The 22,724-nt window shown below is 39.2% G+C and overlaps 1 protein-coding gene and 1 long non-coding RNA gene across 2 annotated transcripts in view; one reads left to right on the forward strand and one right to left on the reverse strand.

The window, feature by feature from the left end:
- Positions 1 to 9,173: 9,173 nt before the first annotated feature.
- LOC119856107 lies at positions 9,174 to 19,101 on the reverse strand. The gene is made up of 3 exons (XR_005293164.2): positions 18,941 to 19,101; positions 14,099 to 14,222; positions 9,174 to 9,573 (listed from the first exon to the last, which is right to left on the reverse strand). It is a non-coding gene; the product is annotated as an uncharacterized LOC119856107 (long non-coding RNA).
- The window catches only part of RASGRF2 (Ras protein specific guanine nucleotide releasing factor 2), a 225,546-nt gene continuing 220,954 nt past the window's right edge, over positions 18,133 to 22,724 (forward strand). The window contains 2 exon segments of the mRNA XM_038403244.2: positions 18,133 to 19,030; positions 19,032 to 19,142. Coding sequence (XP_038259172.1) covers positions 18,857 to 19,030; positions 19,032 to 19,142 — 285 coding nt within the window. The 5' untranslated portion in view covers positions 18,133 to 18,856.

A 22,724-nucleotide genomic window follows, 5' to 3' on the forward strand; every position in this document is an offset into this window, starting at 1 on the left:
ATGGAGTTGTGAACCCTTTTGGAAATCTTAGACATAATCTGCAGACACCCTGGGGTCTATGGACCCCAGGTTGAAAACCACTGCTGTTAAACTGTGTGTGTGTGTGTGTGGTACACAGGTACACAATCTTTTTGAACAAGGCTGTCTGCTTTAAGCACCTTCATGGACAATATTCATTCCTTGGTTTTACAGGCCCAAGGTCTCTGCTGCATCTTGAACAAGACTAACAATAATACTCACTGAAAGGTTGGCAGTCTGTTTTGATTGTTGCCAAGGATGCTATTTTCCCCATTCATCAGAAATCTTTACTGCACTATAATTGAAATATACTTCATGAATCTTCTACTCTGAATGGCCAGCAGTCTGTTGCTATGTTGACAAAGAAAGCTTTGATAAGGGCATTTTAATGTAACCTTCATAGAATTATAAAACCAATGTATCTTACTCGTAATAGAGGAGAGTGTTGTTTATGTAGTCTGCAGCTTTATAAAAGTTAACAGCTGGCAGAATCCTTCACCTTACACATCTATAATAGTCAGGTAACAATCTCTGCCAATCTGCTTTAACAGCAGCTAGTGTTTGGATTGCAGTGATCACAATTTTATGTTTGTGCAAACTTGTCAAGGTAACTCTTTCAGCCACATACTATGACACCCTCCACAGGGGAGCTGTGTAGGGCCCCAGAATAGCTAGGGAGGCCCTGCTTAGACATTGGCAAAGGATTAGAGAGAACAATATAATCTGCATTGTAATGAGGTGAAGAAACATCAGGTCAGACTTCCTGACTTTCAGTTCTGTCCTATTCCGTAAAAAGAAAAGGAGTACCCGTGGCGTGTGTTTCTCAACATCTTCTAACCAAACACTAAAGAATATAAAAGGATAAAGGGAATTGAGGATGTAGTGGCTAGTCATGATTCATGAAGATTCAGACAAAGAAATGGCAATTCCAATTCTTTCCTCGGATTGGCTCTACCAATCCAAACTCCAGGATTTCCCCCCTGCTGCTGTGTGTTTATGGCAGGAGGAACCAGTACATCTCATGGAATTTTTATGCTGAGACATTCTCAGTGAAATCTCTTTCCTTATTTTTAACCCTAGTAAACCCTTTGTGTTTTACCAAAGCCTAAAAATGCAAAGGAAAAGAACTCCTGCACCGCCTCCCCAGCCAAAGTAATTTGGGAAGAATATCCAGATTGGTTGGAGTGCTGAAACCACATGTCCAGGTATGGTCTCAAGAACTTGCAAAGCAGCAACATGATGTCAGTGATGAACAAGATATTTAAAAGGTTGAAAATACTATTTAAAGGGCCTTGCACAAAGTAGGATTCTTCATACAATAGGATTCAGGTAGCTTCTGTTCTGTTGTATTGGAAAAATTAATACTTAACTGAAAACGTGAAATAATTTATTCCATTGCTTTACAGATTTCTACACTACTAAAGAATTATTTTTCCACGCACACACGAATGAGTCCTTATTCATATAAGGACATGGGCTGCACACTCAGCCTAATAGGTTTCAGTAATGAGACGTTTAATACATTTTGTTAAGGGCATTATTGAGTCTTGTTGTCATTTCTCTGTTTTTATTTGCCTGAGTAAAAAAATTCCATTTTCACATCTTGAGATTAAAGTAATTTCTCTAGATATGGGGAGAGGTGAGGATTGTAAGAAGGAAAGGAACTTCTCAAGATAATATGAACAGGTGCATAGGATATTCCTCCAGTGCTGTGTAAGTATCACTTTGTTTGATGGTTTATCTAGGAAGAAGAGCACCTAGTGTAGTTTGTGTTCATGCATCTCCAGTGTCCCAAAAACTCCGTTCAGGTGTATTTGGTGGTTGCAGTCACCCGGCTGAAATAACAGCTGCAGCTCCGAGGCCTATCTAGAGACTGGAGGGCAATAACTATCTGCCTTCCTCAGTGTAATGCCCTGCCATAAAGCTCTCTGACATGTAGAGTTTGTGCCAGAAGGCGTGAATTTTATCCCAGAAGTTATTTAAGTGCAATACAATAAGAGGACCTGCAATCACAGAAAAGATAGGCCGTACCCCAAGAGCTTACCAAGTAATTGGGCTTGATCAAGATCAGGCCTAAGCTGAATGCTCTTCATTTTAAGCTAACTGTTCTTGGACCCCATGCATGACAAAACACAGCAGAAAGACAGGACATTGCTTCAGTGAGGGGAGCACCTGCCTCCTTTTCCATGGAAAAGGTGTGTGCCAAATTCTGCTCATCATAGTCATGTGAATAGTTCCTTTGACTTCAGCAGGTAAGCAGGTTATTTTTTTCCCAGTAGAAAGTGTCTGTAGCATTAAACTACTGTACTGAAACCAATTAGTATTTTTTAAAAGAACCATATAACTTTGCTGTCATGCCCTTGTCTCTCTCACTTACTTTTGCACAGTTAGAAGGCAAGGCATTGTTCAAGCTGATATATTTTAAGTGTTTTATATTTTTTTGTGGTGCCCAGAGTTTTTTTCCTTTAAAATAATAAACAAAACAAAACCCAGCAACCATTATTGAGACTTATCTGTTCCACAGCCTGGAAGTTTCATGCCTGCCAGTTGTGACACTTCAGCTGCTTTCTTTGTACGACACTTCAGCTGCTTTCTTTGTACTGTAAATGTTGTTTATATTGCAACAATACTTAGTAACCCCAGTTATAGCTCATAACCCTATTGTGCTAGGCACTGTGGGAACACAGAATCAAAAGATAGCCTCTGCCCCAAAGACCTTATAATTAAAATTGATTTGAATTTTTTTAATAAAAGAATGGAAATTGCTTTCTCTACAGTATAAAAGTGATACCTTAAAATATTGCTAACCGCTTTCTTTAGAACTCTCATCTTTTGGTGTTATCGGAAAGACAGTTTGATATGACAGTTTCATTATATATGGTGTGGAGTATTGCACCATGGAACAAAATGTCAAATTATCTACTGGCACACTAGTCTTTCTGCAGAATCAGAGCTGTGTGTTTTATAAGATGTGGTTTCCCATTAATGACATGGACAAAATCGGTGATGAACAAGGCACGCTATGTATGAAGAATGTGTAAAGTGAAAAACATATGGGAAAATGCAAGTCAGATTGTATTTGTTTTGAATTGGCAACAGCACCCACTGAAGAAACTTTCCTATGGACAAATTTGCACTAACTGAAAGACAAATGTAAACATTCACAATATAGTATAAATCCAGCTGTCATGGAGATATGCTGACATTTTCACATTCTCATTTTTTTTTTCTTTCAGGGTGTCAAGTTTTGGACCCTAGTTAATGACTTTTCAGTTGTGTAAGATACCAAAACCACATTCAGTTAACTGACAAATCAATTTATTTAACTGGTTCATAGAATCTGGCCATAGATGGATTTTTTTCAACAAAAGACACAATGAAGAGATTGATTATGCATGTCACAAAATGCCAAAATTCTTTGCTGCTGTGTATTTTTCTGCTTCAAAGCATTAAATCTCCTCACCCCAGGAAATAGTGTAAACAAGGAATTTATTTCCTGACTCCTGTGTGAGGTGTTCATAGAGCTAAAGGGGAAACTAACCATTTTCTTTTAGCATATTAAAACGGCAGGATCTTATAATTTATCTAAAGTGGTTAATAGCTGGGATGGGCTATACAAAAGAATCTCAATTTAGAAACATTGACAAGAACAGCTTTTAATGCTTCCACAAATAGACTCGTATTGATTTATTCAAAGAACAAATTCTATCAAATAGATTTCACTGTAATTATGGGCTACAGATAAACTTATTTTAACAAATCAGTTAAAATCTGTCACACTGTTGTATAGTGTACAGTAGTTAGTTTCAGGAACTGAGTTCAGATGTTTCTTCCAAGCTCTAGGCAAAAACAAGACAACACAACACTTCCTCCCTTACATTTAACCAAATGAAAACTCCAGATTGTAGTATGGGGACAGGTTGTCCTGTCGTCTTAAACAAGGAAAGGGGAACTTAAGTTCTGGATAATCTCTCCTTGGTTTTAAGAAGGGGGTGATTCTGCCCTCCACTGCACAGGCCTCTACTCTTGGGGATCCCATGGAAATTCCTCTGTTGAAACTTTTTGAGCCTGGGGCCCAGCTGCAAAGTAGTAGCTTCTCTCAGTGATGCTATCCACTGCATCTCCTCCATATTTCCATGCAGAAATCTTGTCTGGAATTAATATAGCTTGGAGTTGTACTAAATCCCTTTGGGTCCCTTTTACAGCAGGTACCACTTACCTTCAGGAGGGACCCATCCAATAGCAGCAGTGCTTCTTCAGAGACTATGCTGACAAAGGGGCACCTAGTGGAGCAGTGCAGAGCCATGAGGATGGCTCCTGTATCTGTAGCTTTAAGGATCTCTTTTGCTTGGGTCCCTAGAAGCTAAAAAGTTGTGAGGCCTTGTCCCTGTTAACTTCACAGTCTGTCTCCCCCCCTCCCCCGCCAAAAAACAAAACAAAAACAAAACAAAACTTTCCCTTGGAGGTGTGCTGCCCAAGAGAGTAAATGGGGGGCACTGTATAGAGTTTGTTGCCTGTTTTCCCTCTCCTATGAGTTTCTTGTGTGAGTGGGGTGATCTGTTCCTCACAATCTTTAAATTGGACTCTATCCTTTTTTCATTTGTCAGAAAGGTAAATTAAATAATATGTTGATGCAAATGTTTTTCATTCTGTAACATAAACATTGTTCTGATCATTAACGTTTCCATTCCCATCACACAGCTACATAGAAGAATATTTTCTCAATGCAGTAAGAATAGAAAGCAAAGCAAAGAAAATGGCATAACCAGCGATGCATAACCAGATTAATTAGTTAATGTTAAGTAACTAGTTAAAGTTAATGTACCTGCTACACAAATAGGATGCTTGCTGTTTCATGAGTTCCCTTTTAACTTTGTGTACCTCTTAAAATGCTCGTTCATAGATTGAAATGAGAGGCTGTGTAGTTTCAAAAAAACGTTCCAACATGTTTAGGTGAGTACTTCAGAGTGCCCATAAATGTTCAAAATATGAAAAACAAAACAATAAAACTATGTAACCCCTCCAACCAGATGACAAAACCCCCAAACCCACATTTTTTCACATCCCTGACGCACTCTGCTCCACAGTGCTTAAGGGGTGAGAAGAGTATGTTGCCCCCTCTCCCATCCCTTTTGGCAGCAGTTACTATCCCTCTCAAAGGGGGGGATCCTCCTCAGATAATTATAATAATAATAATTAATAATGGGGCAAAAGTTCATTCACATTCAACACATCCGATAAAGTGAGCTGTAGCTCATGAAAGCTTATGCTCAAATAAATTTGTAAGTCTCTAAGGTGCCACAAGTACTCCTTTTCTTTTTGCGGATACAGACTATCATAGCTGCTACTCTGAAACCTGTCATTAAACATGCAGTTGCTCTGATGAATTTGCTTTCTTCAGACTTCACCACCTGTTTGTTCTGTTTTGTGAATAGGTGTTAGTGAATTGGTAGATGCAGGTGAAATAGTGCTGCAAGTCCTTGGTATTTGTTGCTTTGTTAGATCTCTTCTCTATAAACTATCACTCAAAGTGAATATATTTTAGATCCCCACTAAGTTTCCTCTGACTGTACTGATGTACAGAAGCTCTTATGGAGTTTTGTGAGCCTTTCAACTCTCAGGTTGAATTATCACTTTTTTTTTTCCTGGTACATTTTCTACTTTCAGTTGACAGAAGCCTTGAGATAGCCAGACATAGAATTTTAGTTCATGCCAAACTATTCCTTCAATTTTTCTTGTGGTATCATGGGTAGTTTCCTTATCAATGTTGTACTGTGCACTCTCTCTTAATAAACTTCATTGTTTTCTACAATATTTTCAGCAGGGCCAGTCTTACTATTTGTGGACTCCCCTGGGAGTGAACAAGCGGTGAAATACCTTCCCCTTCATTTCCACTGAGAAGTGGGTGGTGAGCTTCCTCCCTCTCTGGCCTCATGAGACCAAAGGAGAAGTTAACACAGCCTGTGAGTTGCTGACTTACCCAAGACTGCAAGTCCTCAAACAGCAGAACTCAAACACTTGCTGCGCATCACTGTAATTAACTGACCCAGATTTGCAGATAGCTTATTTTCGGAGTTTAAACTTAAATTCAGTCCTTGATGTATCTCTATTTACTTCAATTTTATTTTTAGGAAATAACTGCCTTTTACACAAACTCCACTTTTCAGCATAAACCTTCAACATAATTGATTATAACAAAATATATGTCCTGGAATAAACTGAAATTTTTTAACATTGAGTTTCCTATTCACTCTTGTCAGGAAGAACAACAATGAGCACAGCTGGAAATTTCTGCGTAGATTTCTTTTTGTTTGCACTGATTAATGAGACAGATTACAGTGTGTTTTAGATGAGGAAGAATAAACAGGGCATTTAGAGGATTCTTGATATTTCCTAAATATTTCCCCTAGGAAGTGTTTTGTTGCAGGTTTGTATTAACGTGTCTTGCAGGAAAATTAGAATGGCTGCCATGACTACAACAAAGAATACAAAAAGTCAATTAGACTAATGTGCTGGCACTTTGTTATGGTTTTGTTTCTTCCTCTCCTACCCACCTTTCATGCTTTCCTCCTTCTTTTTTTTAAATACCTTTGTGCTACTTGCTTTAATGGCAATTTTGATAGTTGGTAATGAATAAATAAATATATGAATATTATTATTTTTAAGATGAATTCCAGTAGGGCCTACAATGTACTAGTCACTGTCTCACAGAGTTTACAATCTAAGACGGTGTCATCAGGTGGCCATTGCTGCACCCCGCATCCAAGCATGCCCTGCCATGCCCAGTCCCAGTCAAGGAGGTTTATTCTTTTATAACAAGGGTTAAACAAACAAACAGAACAGTCTCAAGTCAATACCTGACCCCAGGTTTCAGAGCCACTCCTCCCAGGGGTCTCTGGCACTTCAGCTCCTGGCAGCTTCTTAGCATCAGCCAGCTTTGTTTTCCCCTTGGAGGAGCAGTGTGACTTGCTTTCCTGAGCCCATGGCACCCCTTGCTCCAGGGACTCACCAGAGGAGTTAGCATCACTCCAATGTGGCCTGTTCTGTCCAGGGCTTAGCCCATCTCAGTTCTTCCTCCCTAGTGCTGCCTGTTAGTACCCCTTAATAGGCCCAGGTATAGCCTAACTCACAGTAATTAGCTAGATTGGGCTCACCTGCTCCAGTCAAAGGGCGCTGGACTCAATCTATCCACAGAGACTGCTGTGACAGAAGGTAAGCAACAGAAAGTGAGAAGAGTGATACACTTTTTCTGTCATATATATATTTTATTTAATAAATACACGTCAGCCATAGCAGACTGCTCTTCAGATTATCCAGATGAGATGGCTGTTTTCTTATAGGTGTTTCAGAAGAGCTAGGTTCTGGGTTTGGGATTTGAAAGAGGGCAAAAATCATGGATTTAGGGATTATGAAAAAAGTCTTTTAGATATTATAAATATATGGAATGATGAATATTAACAGATGTATAAATGGCACATTCAAATGTGGTGAAGCTTTTATTATGATGATAAAACCTACCCACTCAACATTGTACATGAGAAAATATATGCAACTATAGGGAGGGTATAAAATCACAGGCTACTTGGATGCATGAGATTTAGGACTAATTCCTGCAACTAGAGGAAATGGAATAGGAAAATCAATTAGCATATTCTTAGCATATATTTGTTTATAAGAAGCTCCAGCCTCCTGCCTTTTTAAGTATTACTTCATCAATAATTTGATATACAAGTTTACAGAGACAGTGTGAGTGTCACTTATGTAGGATCAGTGACATGTGAAATACATCTCCATGCACAGACTAAACCAATTCACTGGAGGTGGATTCCTCACAAGAGAGAGGAGGTGACCTGTCTTTGCTTAGGATTTCCACCAGAGGAAAACTGCTGTAAATTAGAGGAGATGCTGCTCAGTAGATATACTGAATCCCTCTGGCCCATTGAGTTCTTGCCTTCTCTTCTTAGGCTCTCTAGCAAAAATAAAAAATGTGCTAGTGGATTTTTGATGACTAGAAAACTGGATTGAGATTACCACTCAGATTACATAGGCCACTGAACAGACATCAGATAGTAATGCACTGAAAATTTGCTTTCATATACTCTAGTGTAAATTCTGTGATTTAGAGCAGAATTTGGCCCAATTATTCTCTTTTTGCTGAATTTGAACTGGGGGTAGAAAGCTCTATATCCCATTACTAATTCCATGAGCCACTCAGTCCCCTTCAGTGTAAACATTTTAAAAAGTTTTTTCTGAAAAGACATAAGCAAACTATTTGTATATGAAGAGTGACAAAAATAATAAATTGGAGTTATTCTCCCAATCTATATAGATCCCTAATTTGAAACAGCCCAGATGTTTATTTTTTTTCTCCCTTGGCAGCCCTGACCAGGGGAACTCTGACAGTTAACTCCCCCATCAAAATGTTTCCAGTAAATCCTCTGTTTGCCATTAGCAACCTATCATCCAGACCCGTCATTTTTCTTTCTCTTAATTATAGTTCTTGTCAACTTGCATTACAGATTAATAACACAAACAAAAGACATGCCCTCTGGAAGAAAACTTGCTCAGCTTACAGGATGAGCAAGCTTAATCATACATAATAACCATAATAATAAGTGGTAATGACTATAACATTTATAATCTTCATTAGACTCATAGGCAGTAACTTTTTTAAAAGAAAGTATGAACAATGATGGAAAAAAAATTAAAATTATAATCATGTTAAGAAGGGCAAATCACATTATATTATGTTATTGGATGTCCGAATACTCTGATTCTCTTTCAGCTTTTGGTACTTGCCTGTCTACTTCCTAAACAACACAGGATCCAGGGCTGAAGATAAGACATATGTCGGCCTCCACAGTCAACCTCAGTATAGCAGAATGAAGCAATAGTAATTCAAAGAGCTCACTTTCAAACATTCCAATGCTGTAAGAGAACTAGAGTAATTTGGATAAATAAGGTTCTTGAACCCCCATAAAACTATCTTAAATGTACTGTGTATCAATTCCAAAAACAATGATCTTTGGCAAAGTAAAGCATAGGGCATCATCTGATGTCTTCCCAGGTATATGTACAGTATCACTATATCATATCTGGGTCTATTGTCTATCTACCTTGATAACCTTAATCGATTAGTCCTTCAGCCCTCATATAGATTGTGTCAATCACAACACATCTTCCATTCTTTTTATCCTGGCCTTCCTTCTCCCATGTGTGGCCATGCCTTTCTGCAATTAAACCTTCCCATCTCTTTAGAGGTTGGCAAAGTGGTCGTTTCAGTTCCCCTGGGTACCACTTGGCAACAGCTGTAATCTATTGATTATCAGTGAGCCTAGCTATATGCCCGGCCTATCGCATTTTACTGTACCTGCTTTCAACAATGATATCCTGCACTCCACTCTACTGTCTGATCACTTCACTGGGGACTCGGTGGCAGATTGAAATCCCCAGAATTCTTTTCTGTCGCCCTCTCTGTGACACAGTTGTTGCTCCTCTATCTTTGTCAGTATCCATGTTTTGCTGCTGTACAACATTGCTGGCAGTACTGTTGAGCTGAAGAGATTGGCACATGTTACCTTGTTGATTTTTCCTTGGGGGACATCCTCAATAGAATTGAATGTGTGCAAACCAGCTTTCTTTCTTTGTGAGATTTCACCTTCCTGATCATGGTGCATGATAATTTCTTGGCCTAAATAGACGTATTGTTCAGCTTCTTCTATTTGTTCTCCCTTGACTATTATTTGGGCTTTTGGCAAGGCATCAGACCACATACATTTCATTTCAGAATGGTTCATCTTCAGTCTGACTTGGCTGCTTTTTGTGTTGTGTTCTTGCAGCATTTTCTGTAGTTTAATAGTGTTTTTGTCTATCTATCTAGTATATAAAATGTCAAAATTGTCATGTCATATGTCAAATAATTATTCCACCTTCATAACTGATTGTAATAAATAAAAACAGAATAAATAAAATAAAATAAAATAATGATCTTGTGTTTTACCTCCTCCTGTGAATTTGGAAGCATCAGCCACTCAAATATTAAATAATCCAGTTTAGAAACACTAAACATTTTCTTTTAACAAACTTAACGGGGCAAGTTATTTTGCCATTGACATTCCTATTATAGATTCAGAAAGAACTTATCTAAACAATAAGCCATGATATCATCTACATTCGCAAAATACCAGGGAAGTTTTAGGGTGGGTTCATGCCTTCAGTTACCTAGAAGTGCATCAATAGCTTACTAAGGCACACCATGATGTGGTTTATTACAAGTAGAATATCAATAAGTAATTTTATTTCATTTTACAAGAAATTAAACAGTTTTGCAATGCATGAAAGCTAACTAACACAGCAGAGAATAGATTATAAGTTTCTCTCTGCTACTATTTTGAATATACTTGTTTGTTACCTTTTTCTATTTTGTTCTCTTTTGTTTAAGGATCTCTAAACTATTTTGTCTCTTTTAGCCTTCACTTACCTACCCTCTGAAGTTCTGTCTTGTTTCTATCAGTGGCCTCCAGCCATTTGCAAAATGGTGCCAATTGAGTATCATAACATAAATATGGAGCATACAGGATGCGTGAGGAGGTTATACTGGGGAAGCGAGCAATATGAATACTAACCTCTGTATCCTCTCCCCACTCCACAAAAAATCAAACAAAACATTAAAACAAATATTTATCTCTATTAATCTGTGTTATCTTTTAGCCCAGACTGCCATGTATGAAGTGATAATATTGTGCTCACTTCTTTATTGCCTGTCCTACATGCTTTCTAAGACATTTTTTGTAGTTATATATTTTGTTCTTGGGCATTCTTTACTATACCCTGAAGCCCCAGGTGCATCTGAGTACACTCACAAAATGAATTTCAGTGTATGGAATCTGTGTAAAATATGAATACAGGATGGACATAAAAAAAAAAAAGAAGTCAGAAACTCCAAATGACCTTGATGTTATATATGTACTCTGCAATCTTTGATTTTTGTAACGAGAAATCCAGTGGATTCCATTTCCCATCACATGGATTTTTTTCAGTATACAACTCTATTTAGCTATAAAGTTAATGTTGAAAAATCTGCTGCTTTACTTCTGAAAGCTATTCAGTTACATAATACATTAAATGTGTCTTTCAAGGTGACCAGGGGTTACTTCATTTATCAAACTTGTTTCCTTTGAATTATGCAACCCTTTAGAAGAATATCTGTATGTTCCTTGTATCAGTATTAAGGCATGTAAATATCACTAATTCTTCCCATTGTTTCTTCTTGTTCCACAGGGTACCCACTGCGCTGCCTTAACCTTTCTTCAGATCTGGGAGGAGGAGCGGGTAATTTTCAGATTTGCCTTGAAAATCTTTCAGCTATAGGGAATATTTCTAATTTATGTATTTTGTTATAACAGACAAAAATAATTTGCAATTTGGCTTGGCTCTGATTGAACAAAAACTACTAGTAGTGAAATTTCATCCTGATACAACATGTTGTTTTCATTCTAAATTTGTTGCCCTAGTTACCAAGTTCCTTCTGATAAAGCCTACACGGTGCTGTACACTTTAGAGTTCAGTCTCTATTGACTCCCTTTGGAGAACTACTTGGATATTTAAAGGTTATGAAATTTGTATTATGATGTGCTGATGTCTTTTGAGCAACTAAAGAATCAATTTGAACTCCCTTCCAGAAATGTTTTGGGGTACATAAAATTTCAGTCTTTGGTTAGTTGTAAACTGTAGGAATTAGTTATTTTCCTTATTAGAAAGGATATTGAATTCTTCAAAGTGATCTGTGAAATCTAATGCACAGAAAACCGTGACATAGGGGAAAATTCTCATTGACTTAGGGTCTATCTCACACTTGCACTGAGCGGTACCTCACTATACAAGTTAAAATAACATGCAGATCATGAAGAAAATGTAGAAATATGTTTGTACAGTGTTTGCATCACAAATGTAAAGTTCAGTTCATATCCATATCTACTCTATCTATATTATATTTATATAAAATGTTTGTGTGACTTTTTATGTAACGTTAGCATTCCGAAGACCTAGATGACTGCGGGTACTTAAATCTTCAGCAGACACACTGAACACTGGCACTTCAATTTTAAACTCAGCTAGTGAATCTCTGCTGTCCTTGGCATCGTCACTGAAACCAGACCTGAAAAACTGTCGTCTCCTCACTCCCCATTTGGAGCTTAGTGCTAAAAAGGGTTGGAGGTACAAACACCTCCATACTACAAATGCTAGTTTCCCTTTCAGTACTAACTTTAGCCTGATCCGCAGACTTTCTAATAATAAAAATACGGTAGAAAAGTTGAGTGGCAGAAAGCTGCCCTAGCAGCTTAACAGTCCCATTGACTTCACTGGGAAGATGCACAGGACTCTGCACTATGGGTAAAAGTTAAGGGCCTTCAGGGTCAGGTTGTTATATTCTAACCTCCTAGAGCAGGGGACCTGTCTTTTTGCCTGAAAGCACCTATGCACTTCTATGGTGCTGTAGAAAGCCTACTGATAGGGCTTTCAAATATTCTAAATCACGGTGCATGAGCTGCAGAAACAGCATGATAGCTTCTAAGGTTGTCTGCAGCGTTGGTGTAGCCATGTTGGTCCCAGGATATGAGAGACAAGGTGAATGAGGTAATATATTTGAGTGGACCATCTTCTGTTGGTTAAAGAGACAAGCCTTAGAGATTCTCTTCTGTGGAGCTCAGAAACTTGTCTTTTTCACCAATAGAAGTTGGTCCAATAAAAGACATTAACTCACCCACCCTGTCTCTCTCATATTTGCAGTCATTTGTTGCTTGATCTTTTATCTGGGTTTATCACTTATAATAATGGGGATAAATGTGGTACATGCTGTTCTGGCAGGTGTCACCGGTTGTTGCTGTTATACATAGTCTTCATGTTCCTTTTTCTTGGGTGACAGCAAATATTCACTCTTCGGAAGGCATGCTGGGTGGCAGTATTAGTTTTGTTATGCAAGTTTCTGTGCAGCTTCAGTTGTATGACCAGCAAGAGAATTTGGTCTCTAATTAGAGTCAATTCTTGAGACAGAGTCGCTTCATGGGAAGTGGCCATTGGTATTGAACTGAAATTGCTGAACGACAGGATTATCCGCATGCTGTTTGGCCATCTCTGTTCCAGTACTGGTGTATATATGTGTAGTATTTAAAATACTTAAAATATACCCAGACTTTGCATCGATGATTTTCCTCCACTGGGAAGCCGAACTACAAGGCTCTGGACATCTGCTTCCATTTGGAAAAGGGGCAGCAATAGAATGAACAATGGAAAATGGATTAACACGGTATGTTTTGCACAGTGCCTTAAAGCAGTTTATCCATGAATTCGTAGGCAATCACAAAAATGTCAATTAAATAACTAGTACAAAAGAAGGGTGGATCTCCTCAATTGACATTAGTAGCTAGGTACAGTCAAGCAAAAAATCTGTTTATATATACAAAGGGGGAAATTATAGAACAAGGTGTCTGAACATTTCTGTTAGATTATTTTTAAGGGCATGCAGCTTATAATACATGTAGTACATAATGTTGCATGGTTCCAAATCTATCTGCATTATAGGGTACCACAAAATATTAGCTGAATGTTATGAATCCATTACACATGGGCCAAAACCTGTTCTCCTTGATCACCTGAGTAGGCCCACTGATGTCAGTGGAAATTTAAGTAAAATCAGCAGTCTTCGGTCTGATATTTTACTTCTGAGAGTAGATATTAGATTTAATTTTTACCAATAAAGAATTGCATCTGTTAACAAACAGTTTGAGATCATTTGTACTATCTATATTATTTTGACTTTTAGAGGTGAAGAATGATTTTCTGCAACCATACAACATGAGAAATGAACAGAAACCACTCCAGATGTACAACTTGATGTGACAATAACTATGTAAAACCATGCAAAAAATGGCAGCATGTTCCACTCTCTTCTGTCATTTTAAAAATCATAATTCGATGGACATTTCATTATCACAACTTTCTCCTCTTCAGTGCAGCCTATCAATAATCTGAGACAAATCCTGTGCTCCCTCAGAAAGAAACTCATAATAGGAAGGTATACCTCATTTTTTGTTGTCTTTCATCTAGAAGAATCATAAAGCATGTTATATGCTATATATGTGTATCATTTTCCCCATTGCTGGAATGCAGGTACTTCTGCTTTGGAATGCAGCAGCTGTTTCACACTATTACAACAGTTTAAGACAGAAAATGAAGAATTTATTTACACAGTTGAAATTACAATGTGAATTTAGGCAGGTGGAGTGCAATTATCCTAATTGGAATTTGACCAGGACACCAAGGCTAATAACTCTGGGTGTTGCAAAAAGTGCCCTGGATCCTTTAATGACCACAAGGGTCAGGGACCCTTTCAGCATAATGGCTTTGTGGCTAACCACAAGAACACACTACTGATCTATCCTCTGGAATGAAAAGTTATTGGCAGCGTCATCCTTAAACCTGAGCAAGCAGACTGAACAGTCGGTAAACAACTTGAAGGATCCAAATAGGAGTAGAAACACCCAGAAGCAAGAACCACTTAACTCTGCAAGCTAAACAACACTATCAGACACATATTAGGGTCCAAAATATTCAGTTGCTCTATTGCCAGTTCTGTCATTTATAAAGCTGGTCTCTTCAGTAGTATTACACTTGCTCATCTCCCCCCCCCTTTAAAAAAATTAAATTGCCAGGGTCCAATTCAATCTACTCAAAATGGACTAATTGTTCAGTAATGTCAGAGCTGGTGCAGATGAGATTTATTACTGCTGGTTTGTTTGTGTCCAATAAGAAATATTCTTATTCCAGGTTAGCATTTCAGAACTATACATAAACAGAGAGCAAGGGAGGCAGGAGGACGCATGGTATCTGATGCTGTCTTTAAAAGATGAAGGTACTTCTGGTAAAAGTGTGTTTTGCTTGCATTATGTGTAATGCTCAGGCAAGTCACTTTACCTCTGTGTGTTTCCCTTCTCACCCTATGTCTGTCTGTCTTAAATGGTGTGACAATCTGTGCTCTTATGTTCACTCTTTTTACAAGTCTATGATAAATTTTGTACGATGCTTTTTTGGGACAGGGACTATCTCTTACTATTTGTTTGTGCAGTGCTTAGTGCAATGGGGCCATGATCTCAGCTGGTGCTTTTAGGCGTCACTATAATATGACTATTCATAATCAAATTTTAAAACTATCTGAGAATGTTCAGCCAGTCATATATCCACTTAATTGGCAAACTTTCTGACACAACATTTAGGAAATATAGGGGACTAAACTAGAGATGATGTGTAACGTGATGTAGATTCTCACAAAGTGAGTCCAAAAGTATAAGTTGGTGGAATTTACTCCCTGAGGAGCTAGCAAAGAGCAATGTAGCAGGAAAAGCTAATGAAAGTTAAAGTAGAGCCACTACCTAATTTAATGTGCACTTTATTCTGGCTCTTCAGCATGTAAGATACACTGACTGACCACCTTTAAACCCATTTACATCTGCTTTTGGATCTGTAACTTATTCTTGCACACTTCTGAATGTGGCCCATGGTTTGTCAGCAAAGAACCACTTATTTATAATTGGTAAAAGAGAAGTTTAAAAAAATATTTATTTAGATACAAAAAAGATAAAAACTTGGATGTGCTTTTATAAGAATGATGACACCACAGATATAAGGAAAGTAGAATTATTGAGAAGTTATTCATATTTAAATATAGAACTTTGGAATAGTGTAACCATCACTTATTGTTATACACTGTCAATTTGATGAACAGCATCATCCATTCTTTATTGCAACTCTTGATTGCTATATCGACAATAGTGTTCAACTTTTCTAGTTTAGGGAAATGTACATGTACCTATATCACAATCATGTAATAATTCAAACTATCAACTAGTCTCTAGATTTGGTAGTTAAAATAACTGCTGAATGGGTATAATTTTGGTACTACACATACCTATTCTCTTGGTCTGAGAAACTGTGTTATGAAGTTCACACTCATGCAAAGGGGTTTATTACTGTATACAATGCATGAACTGGGCCTAAAATTATACCTTATGTTAGGAATGATGGGATGTAACTGTAACATTTGGTCATGAAATGTGAATGAACTGCATTAGTTTTGGAAAGCACTAGCCATAATCAGATATTGAAAATGATATCACATTACAACCTACGTACTGACCTTACTTGATAGCATCTATTAAACCCTAAATTTTACTGTTTTGGCTATTATTTACACGAAGAAAATGATATTCTATCAGTTTTCATGCAGTAGTTGAATACTGTGGGATAACAAAGATCTGAAATGGTGGGCCTAAATTAAAGGGATACTATCAACTAAGTCCTCAATCCTGCAGACAAATGCATGTGAGCTATTGCATGTATAGGCGTAGTCCCATTGACCTATGGTCCTTGCACAACCATACCTGATTTCAGTGGAAGTTTTGGGAGATGCTAGAAATGCAGAATTTGAAGCTCTTATTATATATCTACAATGCCACAGTTTAAAAGGACACTGTCAACTTCAATGGGATTACTTGCAAGTATTTGCAGGATCAAGGCCTTAAAAATTACATTCTGTGTGAAGAGGTTTCAGCAACTGTTTTTATAGATAACATCTAAGATTATGATAGCTGAACAGATTAGAGAAAAATGTTTTCTGTTTTTTGTCCATTGGACAGCACATTGTATATTCTCATCTTCACTACTTCACTCACACAGTCAATGAGAGAGTCACTTTCCCCTTTTGGCTGTGTGATTCTTTTGGTCAAAAGGAATGGAGAGAAAAACATTTTAAAAAATTGAAATGTGGCTATAAACTCACAAAAATTGGCAGGAGGGATCAGGTAAGTGTAGGATATGAAATTACTTTAAACTCCTTTTTTAAAAATCTGGAAAGATTGAAGTTAACAGTATCCCTTAAAATTGTGGCAGATACATAAGATAAGGATTCCAATCTCACAGTTCTAGTACACCCCCAAACTTCCTCTAAAGTCTGGTTTGTATCAGGAATACAAAATCAAGCCCAATAAAGGGAAATGTTAAAAGCATTTGGTGAATGCTGAATTCTTTTAGTTGGTGGAAATAGTCCTATTAATACAGTTTAAATTGCTGTTAGGTATTATGTAATAATGATATGTCAGGAAAAACTGCTTCCTTTATGTATGCTTATTTTTTAATAGTTACATGCATCCACTTGCCCTGATCACTTAAAACCTATGCAAGTAGTTAGTCCTATTGAGCTAAATGTAAAATAAATTTTGCTTTTTGAAGGATTGGGACCTAGCATCTCACTCCTGCAACTGTCTCTGTGTTTGGCCCTATGGGTTTGTAGGGGCCAAGGTTTGCATTTATATATGATACTTCAAATATGCTCATTAAAAATGTTCTTAGAACTAAACAGTGGTAATTTGAGCTAAAGCTTTTAAGTGGTTCATTTGTATAGTAGACTGGATTCTGATATAAAGCATGCTATACATTGAGTCCTTTATATTTGTTTAAAACAGGGCTATCTGGAAAAGAGTACGTCTGAAATTTCTAAAAGCCACATTTAAAAAAAATCACTTCTTTCTTCCAACAAAAATGCCTGCACTGTTTTAAACTAATATCTGGTAATATTGATTTTTGAATGTGTCACTGATTTTTTTTAAACCCTACTTAATCTACATGCGTGTAATATTCACTTTTTAATAATGATTTGCTGTCTGTATGTTGTGCTATTAAAGATTTCTTTTTTAAAATGCTAAGACTTGAAAAATCCCAGCAGCTTCTGTACATAGTTATTAAAGTCATAAGTATTATGCTATAGCGAAAGGAATTAATTTACAATAATAAAAAAAAGGCAAGGGCCTGAGTGTTTTCTATGGACGTACTAAAGCATTTAATTCTCTCGTTTTCCTGATACGCCCCTTTCATCCTATGCAAAGGAAATGAGAGAAATGCATGCCTAAGTGCGACCACTACTAAGTATGAGGCAGTTTGCCGGGTGGAGTTTAGATACAAATACAGGTAGGGGAGGAAAATGACACACGGCAGCAACTTTCCCATTATTGCTCCTTCCCCCCAGCGCTGTGGAATGTCTCTTTCTGTCCCTCTCTCTCCGGCTTTCCTGTACTTCTCCCCCTCGGCCAGATCGTGGTCTGGATGGAGATAAACCCTCAGAGGGGGCAGGCAGGGAGGAGGCAGATCCTCGCACGCAGAGGGAGGGAGAGAACGCTGCGGCGACGACTTTGCTCTTTAAATTGGGCTCAAAGCCGATTACAGCTGATCTCCCACGTGACGTTTCCTTTCTGGCTCCCGGCGGAGTTTGTTGGGGGATCCTCGCGGGCTCTGCGCTTCTCTCCCGCAGCGGGAGTAGCTCGGGCGCCCTGTGCGCAACTTTTTTGGCGGGGGTAGGCCTGGCAGCTCGGGATGCTTCGCCCGGTGCCTGAGGGTTAGCGCGGGGCGGTGGCGCCGGGAGTCCCTCCGAGCGGCGGCTCCGGAAGAGCCGCCCACAGGGAAGCAGCAGCACCAAGCCCGCGAGGACAGCACCAGCCCGACTTTCCCACCCCCGGCCCAGGAGGGAGCAGCCGCGGCGCGGCGCGGAGCCGCGTCCCGCAGCCGGGGAGAGCAGCCCCGGGACCCTGCCAGCGCGGCCGGCCGGAGGGGCCCAGCGCCGGTCCCGCCTCCTCCGGGAGCAGCCCCAGCCGGGCGGGCGGGCGGAGCCCATGAGGCACCGTCGCGGCTCGGCGGGGCTGTGAGCGCCCGGCGGCAGTTGCCGTATGCGGGGCAGGGCGGGCGGGCAGCGAGGAGGAGGCGGAAGCGGAGGCCGGCCCGCTGCCCAGGCACCATGCAGAAGAGCGTGCGCTACAACGAGGGGCACGCCCTGTACCTGGCCCTGCTGGCCCGCAAGGAGGGCACCAAGCGCGGCTACCTGAGCAAGAAGACGGCGGAGACCAGCCGCTGGCACGAGAAGTGGTTCGCGCTCTACCAGAACGTGCTCTTCTACTTCGAGAGCGAGCAGGAGCGCCCGGCCCGCCGGCATGTACATGCTGGAGGGCTGCAACTGCGAGCGGGCGCCGGCCCCCAAGGGCGCCTCCGCCGGCAGCGCCAAGGACGCCGCGCTGGACAAGCAGGTACCGCCCCCCCCCCCGCGCTTCTCTATACCCGGGGCTTCTCTCTGGTAGGGTCTGCCCCGCCCCTGCCATAGGCTCATCCCTCCGCGGGTCATCACCCCTCATCAGCAGCGGTTCCCCCAGCTATTTCCTTCGGGGCTCTAACATGGACCGGGAACACCCGCCGCCGTTATTCAGGCCGCCTAGGTGGCTGGAGGGGGTCACTAAACGAATCGAAAGTAGCGGTTCAAGTCGGAGTGAAAACGCGTATGGCTGTAACTACCCTGAGAAGGGCTGCACCGGTAGGAAAAAACTAGGCGCATAGGAACTGCCCACCTCGGGTCCAGCCCGTGGGTCCATCCATTCCAGCATCCTCCCTCCGCCAGTGGCTGCTTCAAGAGGAAGAGGCAAAGATCTTGCCTTGTGCCTGAAGCAGGGGGGTTTATCCCTTCCAATCCTTTTTTCAAATGACCCCAATGTAACTCTGGATGTTCTCATTGTCAGTATAAACTAGTGCAGAGACGTGTCCCCGGTCTTTTAGCTGGCCCACTTTCCCAGTAGTTGCACTTCCACCCTTTATACAAGGTGCCTGAGTAATAAATGTCATGAACTAATGACATTCCACTATTGAGCAATTACAGCCCGGGCTTCTCTGGGAGATAACTACATACCCAATAGAGCCAGCCTAAACAGATAAAGACTTCTGGGCCAAATGTGCGGCAACAATGTGTATGAGCCTTAAAACTATCAGATTCCATTTTGGGGCAATGGCAAAACCTGCAGTTCTTTGAGCCATTTTAAACCCTGCTATAGTGAAACCTATTCTAAGAAGCTAGTGGAAGCACCAAGAAAAAGTAGACATAGTCAATTTATACTATGATGTATGTACCGTGCAATCCCCAGAGGAAGGGGGTTGTAAAGGGAAGTAAATCAGACCAATATTTGTTTAATATTTTTAACGCTGAACAAAATTGTAATGGAAACTAAATCATGAAACTTTAGAGTCCAGTCCTGCATTTTCTTACTCATGCAACAAACCCAGGGACTTCAGTGAGAATGGAGGACAGCTCATGTATGGTAAGAGTTGCAGGATCTGGTCCCTAAAGTGGACGCTCTTAAGCCATGGGATGTTGGGTTTTTGTTTGTTTTTTGGCATGTTGTTGAATATCACATACATCTTTCAAAACAATGAATAAGAGGACGCTGCATTTATGCTACATAGTAATGGATCAGATATTCTACTCTAGGCCTCCTCTATTTTAGGATAATGCACCTAATGTGAAACTCTGGTGTCCTTTTATTCACTGCTTTGCTGAAGTCTGTGCATTAAACTTGCATGTGGCATGTGCTGATTCATCTGTGCTTCACAGAAGATATCAACAGGTGTCAAACTGGTTTGGAGAAGTTTGGTTACTTCCAAAGAGGAAGGTGCCAGGTGAACTCAGGCATTTGTTTTGAAAGAGGAATAAACCTTTCTCAGCTTATGAAAATCTTCTAGTCCATTTACTTTGTTTAGCTTGATATATGTGTTAGAGCTAAATTCAGAAAGTATCTCCTCTTTTGCTGACTTGTCTTAACTTTCTATTTATTTATAGTCCTTTTGGCATTGATATTTTCATGCTTATCTAACTCACCCAAGCTTATGCTCTAATAAATTTGTTAGTCTCTAAGGTGCCACAAGTACTCCTTTTCTTTTTGCGAATACAGACTAACACAGCTGCTACTCTGAAACATCTATAGTTATGCAAATTAACATATGCACATTGACTAATAGAACTCTTTTGATTGCTTCTTTGATGTATAATCTTGTCAGGATGAGTAATTGAAGTGTATGGGAATCCCTGGTTCAAACGAACATGTATTTATTCCTTAATGTCAGTCTTCTAGGACTCTCCACCCCAGTCTTTTCATGGGTTTACTGTCTTATGTTTCTATAATTAGTGTTTTTAAAGTGCAGTCAGACTAAGAAAATTTTGTGAAAAGAGCACCTTTTATGTATCTTCTCTTTGGGTGTCTTTAAGTCATGCTTATTTTACTGACAGAAATAAGACACTTTTTTAAAATGCAGTTAGCACTACAAAATTATAGGAGAGCAAGCTGGATTCTATCCTGCTTTAAACATCAACTAAATTGCGAAGTTTTGTCAGAAAAAATGTTTATTGAAGATTTGTGAGGGAGAAAGAATACAGCTAGAGTTTTCAGATCCTGGTTTGAGTTTGCAAGGCTGGCAGTTAGAAAAATTCTCCTTTAGCCTGTAAAATTAAAATGTAAATGAACAAAGCTGATACGGAGTTATTGAAAGTAATAAATATGGAACCCTAGAATATCACTTTATTCTCAGTACCTCCTTAAAATCATTTTAACTCTCTTCCAAATGTGATAAATATCCATACAGTCAAAAATGTGTGTGTTTTAGGGTTGCCAACCTTGAAGCGGTTCCACGAGATTTTTTCCCCCAACATGACATAATGTCATTTTCTTAAAATATCCTATTAAAATCTTCCAGATTGCTTTCAATAGTCACCGGGAGATTGATGCCGATTCTGGGAGACTCCAGGTCAATCCTGGAGGATTGGCAACCCTAGTGTGTTTTCTAAGAACTACAGTTATATTTTTCAGCGTGAAACAAAACAAAAAAGTATTTGAAAACACAGTACAATGCTTCTGTTTTCCTTTCTTTCTTGAAGCACCTACCTTGATGCACCCATCCTATTAGAGAGGAAAATAATACAACTGAAAAATATGAGCTCTCTGTTTTCATAAAATAGGAGTATAAAGTTATTTGTAACAGATGATAATGAAGGTTCAGCATTTATATTTTCACTTCCACCTGTGCAAGGCTAGCTTCACCAGAAGTATTTGTTGCTTCCATGAGCAGATAAAATGTTATTTGGTGATTTAAAAAGAATTATTTCCCAGGCAGACCCTTGTTCTCCAGAAGGGGAGAAGAGAAGATTTTAAAAAACATCACCTCCTTCAAGACAAGGGAGCTTACCTTACACACTTAGTTTACCTGGGAAGCTTAGATACTACAATGATAGGTGTTATACAGTATCCTAAATTAGACAGTGTGAGGTGTGGGGCAGTTTTTTAATCCATAATTCATTTATTGCAGCTTGAATTTATGCTTTGGTTTGTCTATTTAGATTTTATCTTACTAGGTGATTTAGGGTTAAAGCAGGTGGGTAACTGCAGTAGACAATGAAAAAAAAGAAATTGGAGTATGAGATGTCATGACAAAAATAGTGAGACACATTAAAACGAGTAAAAATTCTGGATCGTTTCAAGCAGGTTGTAGTACAATATATAAATGGGAGCCTTTTTAAAGATACTATTTTGCTGCTGAGGAAAATATTTCTATTTAAGTATTTCATGGGATATTCCACTGAAATAGTAGAAAGTATGTTCAGTAGCATGGGAAATATGCATTTGTGGGGCTGCAGCACCTCATGTGGTTTGCAACAACTTGCTGATTAATACATGTATCATTCAGTCAATAAAGATGAAGTTGTAATGTACATATGACAAAAGAATTTGTTTTCTATCAGTTCTTCCACTGTGGATTATAGAAGATGCATGCAAAAGAAAAAAACATTTGTTTCA

The sequence above is a fragment of the Dermochelys coriacea genome, chromosome 5, assembly GCF_009764565.3.
Source record: "Dermochelys coriacea isolate rDerCor1 chromosome 5, rDerCor1.pri.v4, whole genome shotgun sequence".
NCBI lineage: Eukaryota > Metazoa > Chordata > Testudines > Dermochelyidae > Dermochelys > Dermochelys coriacea.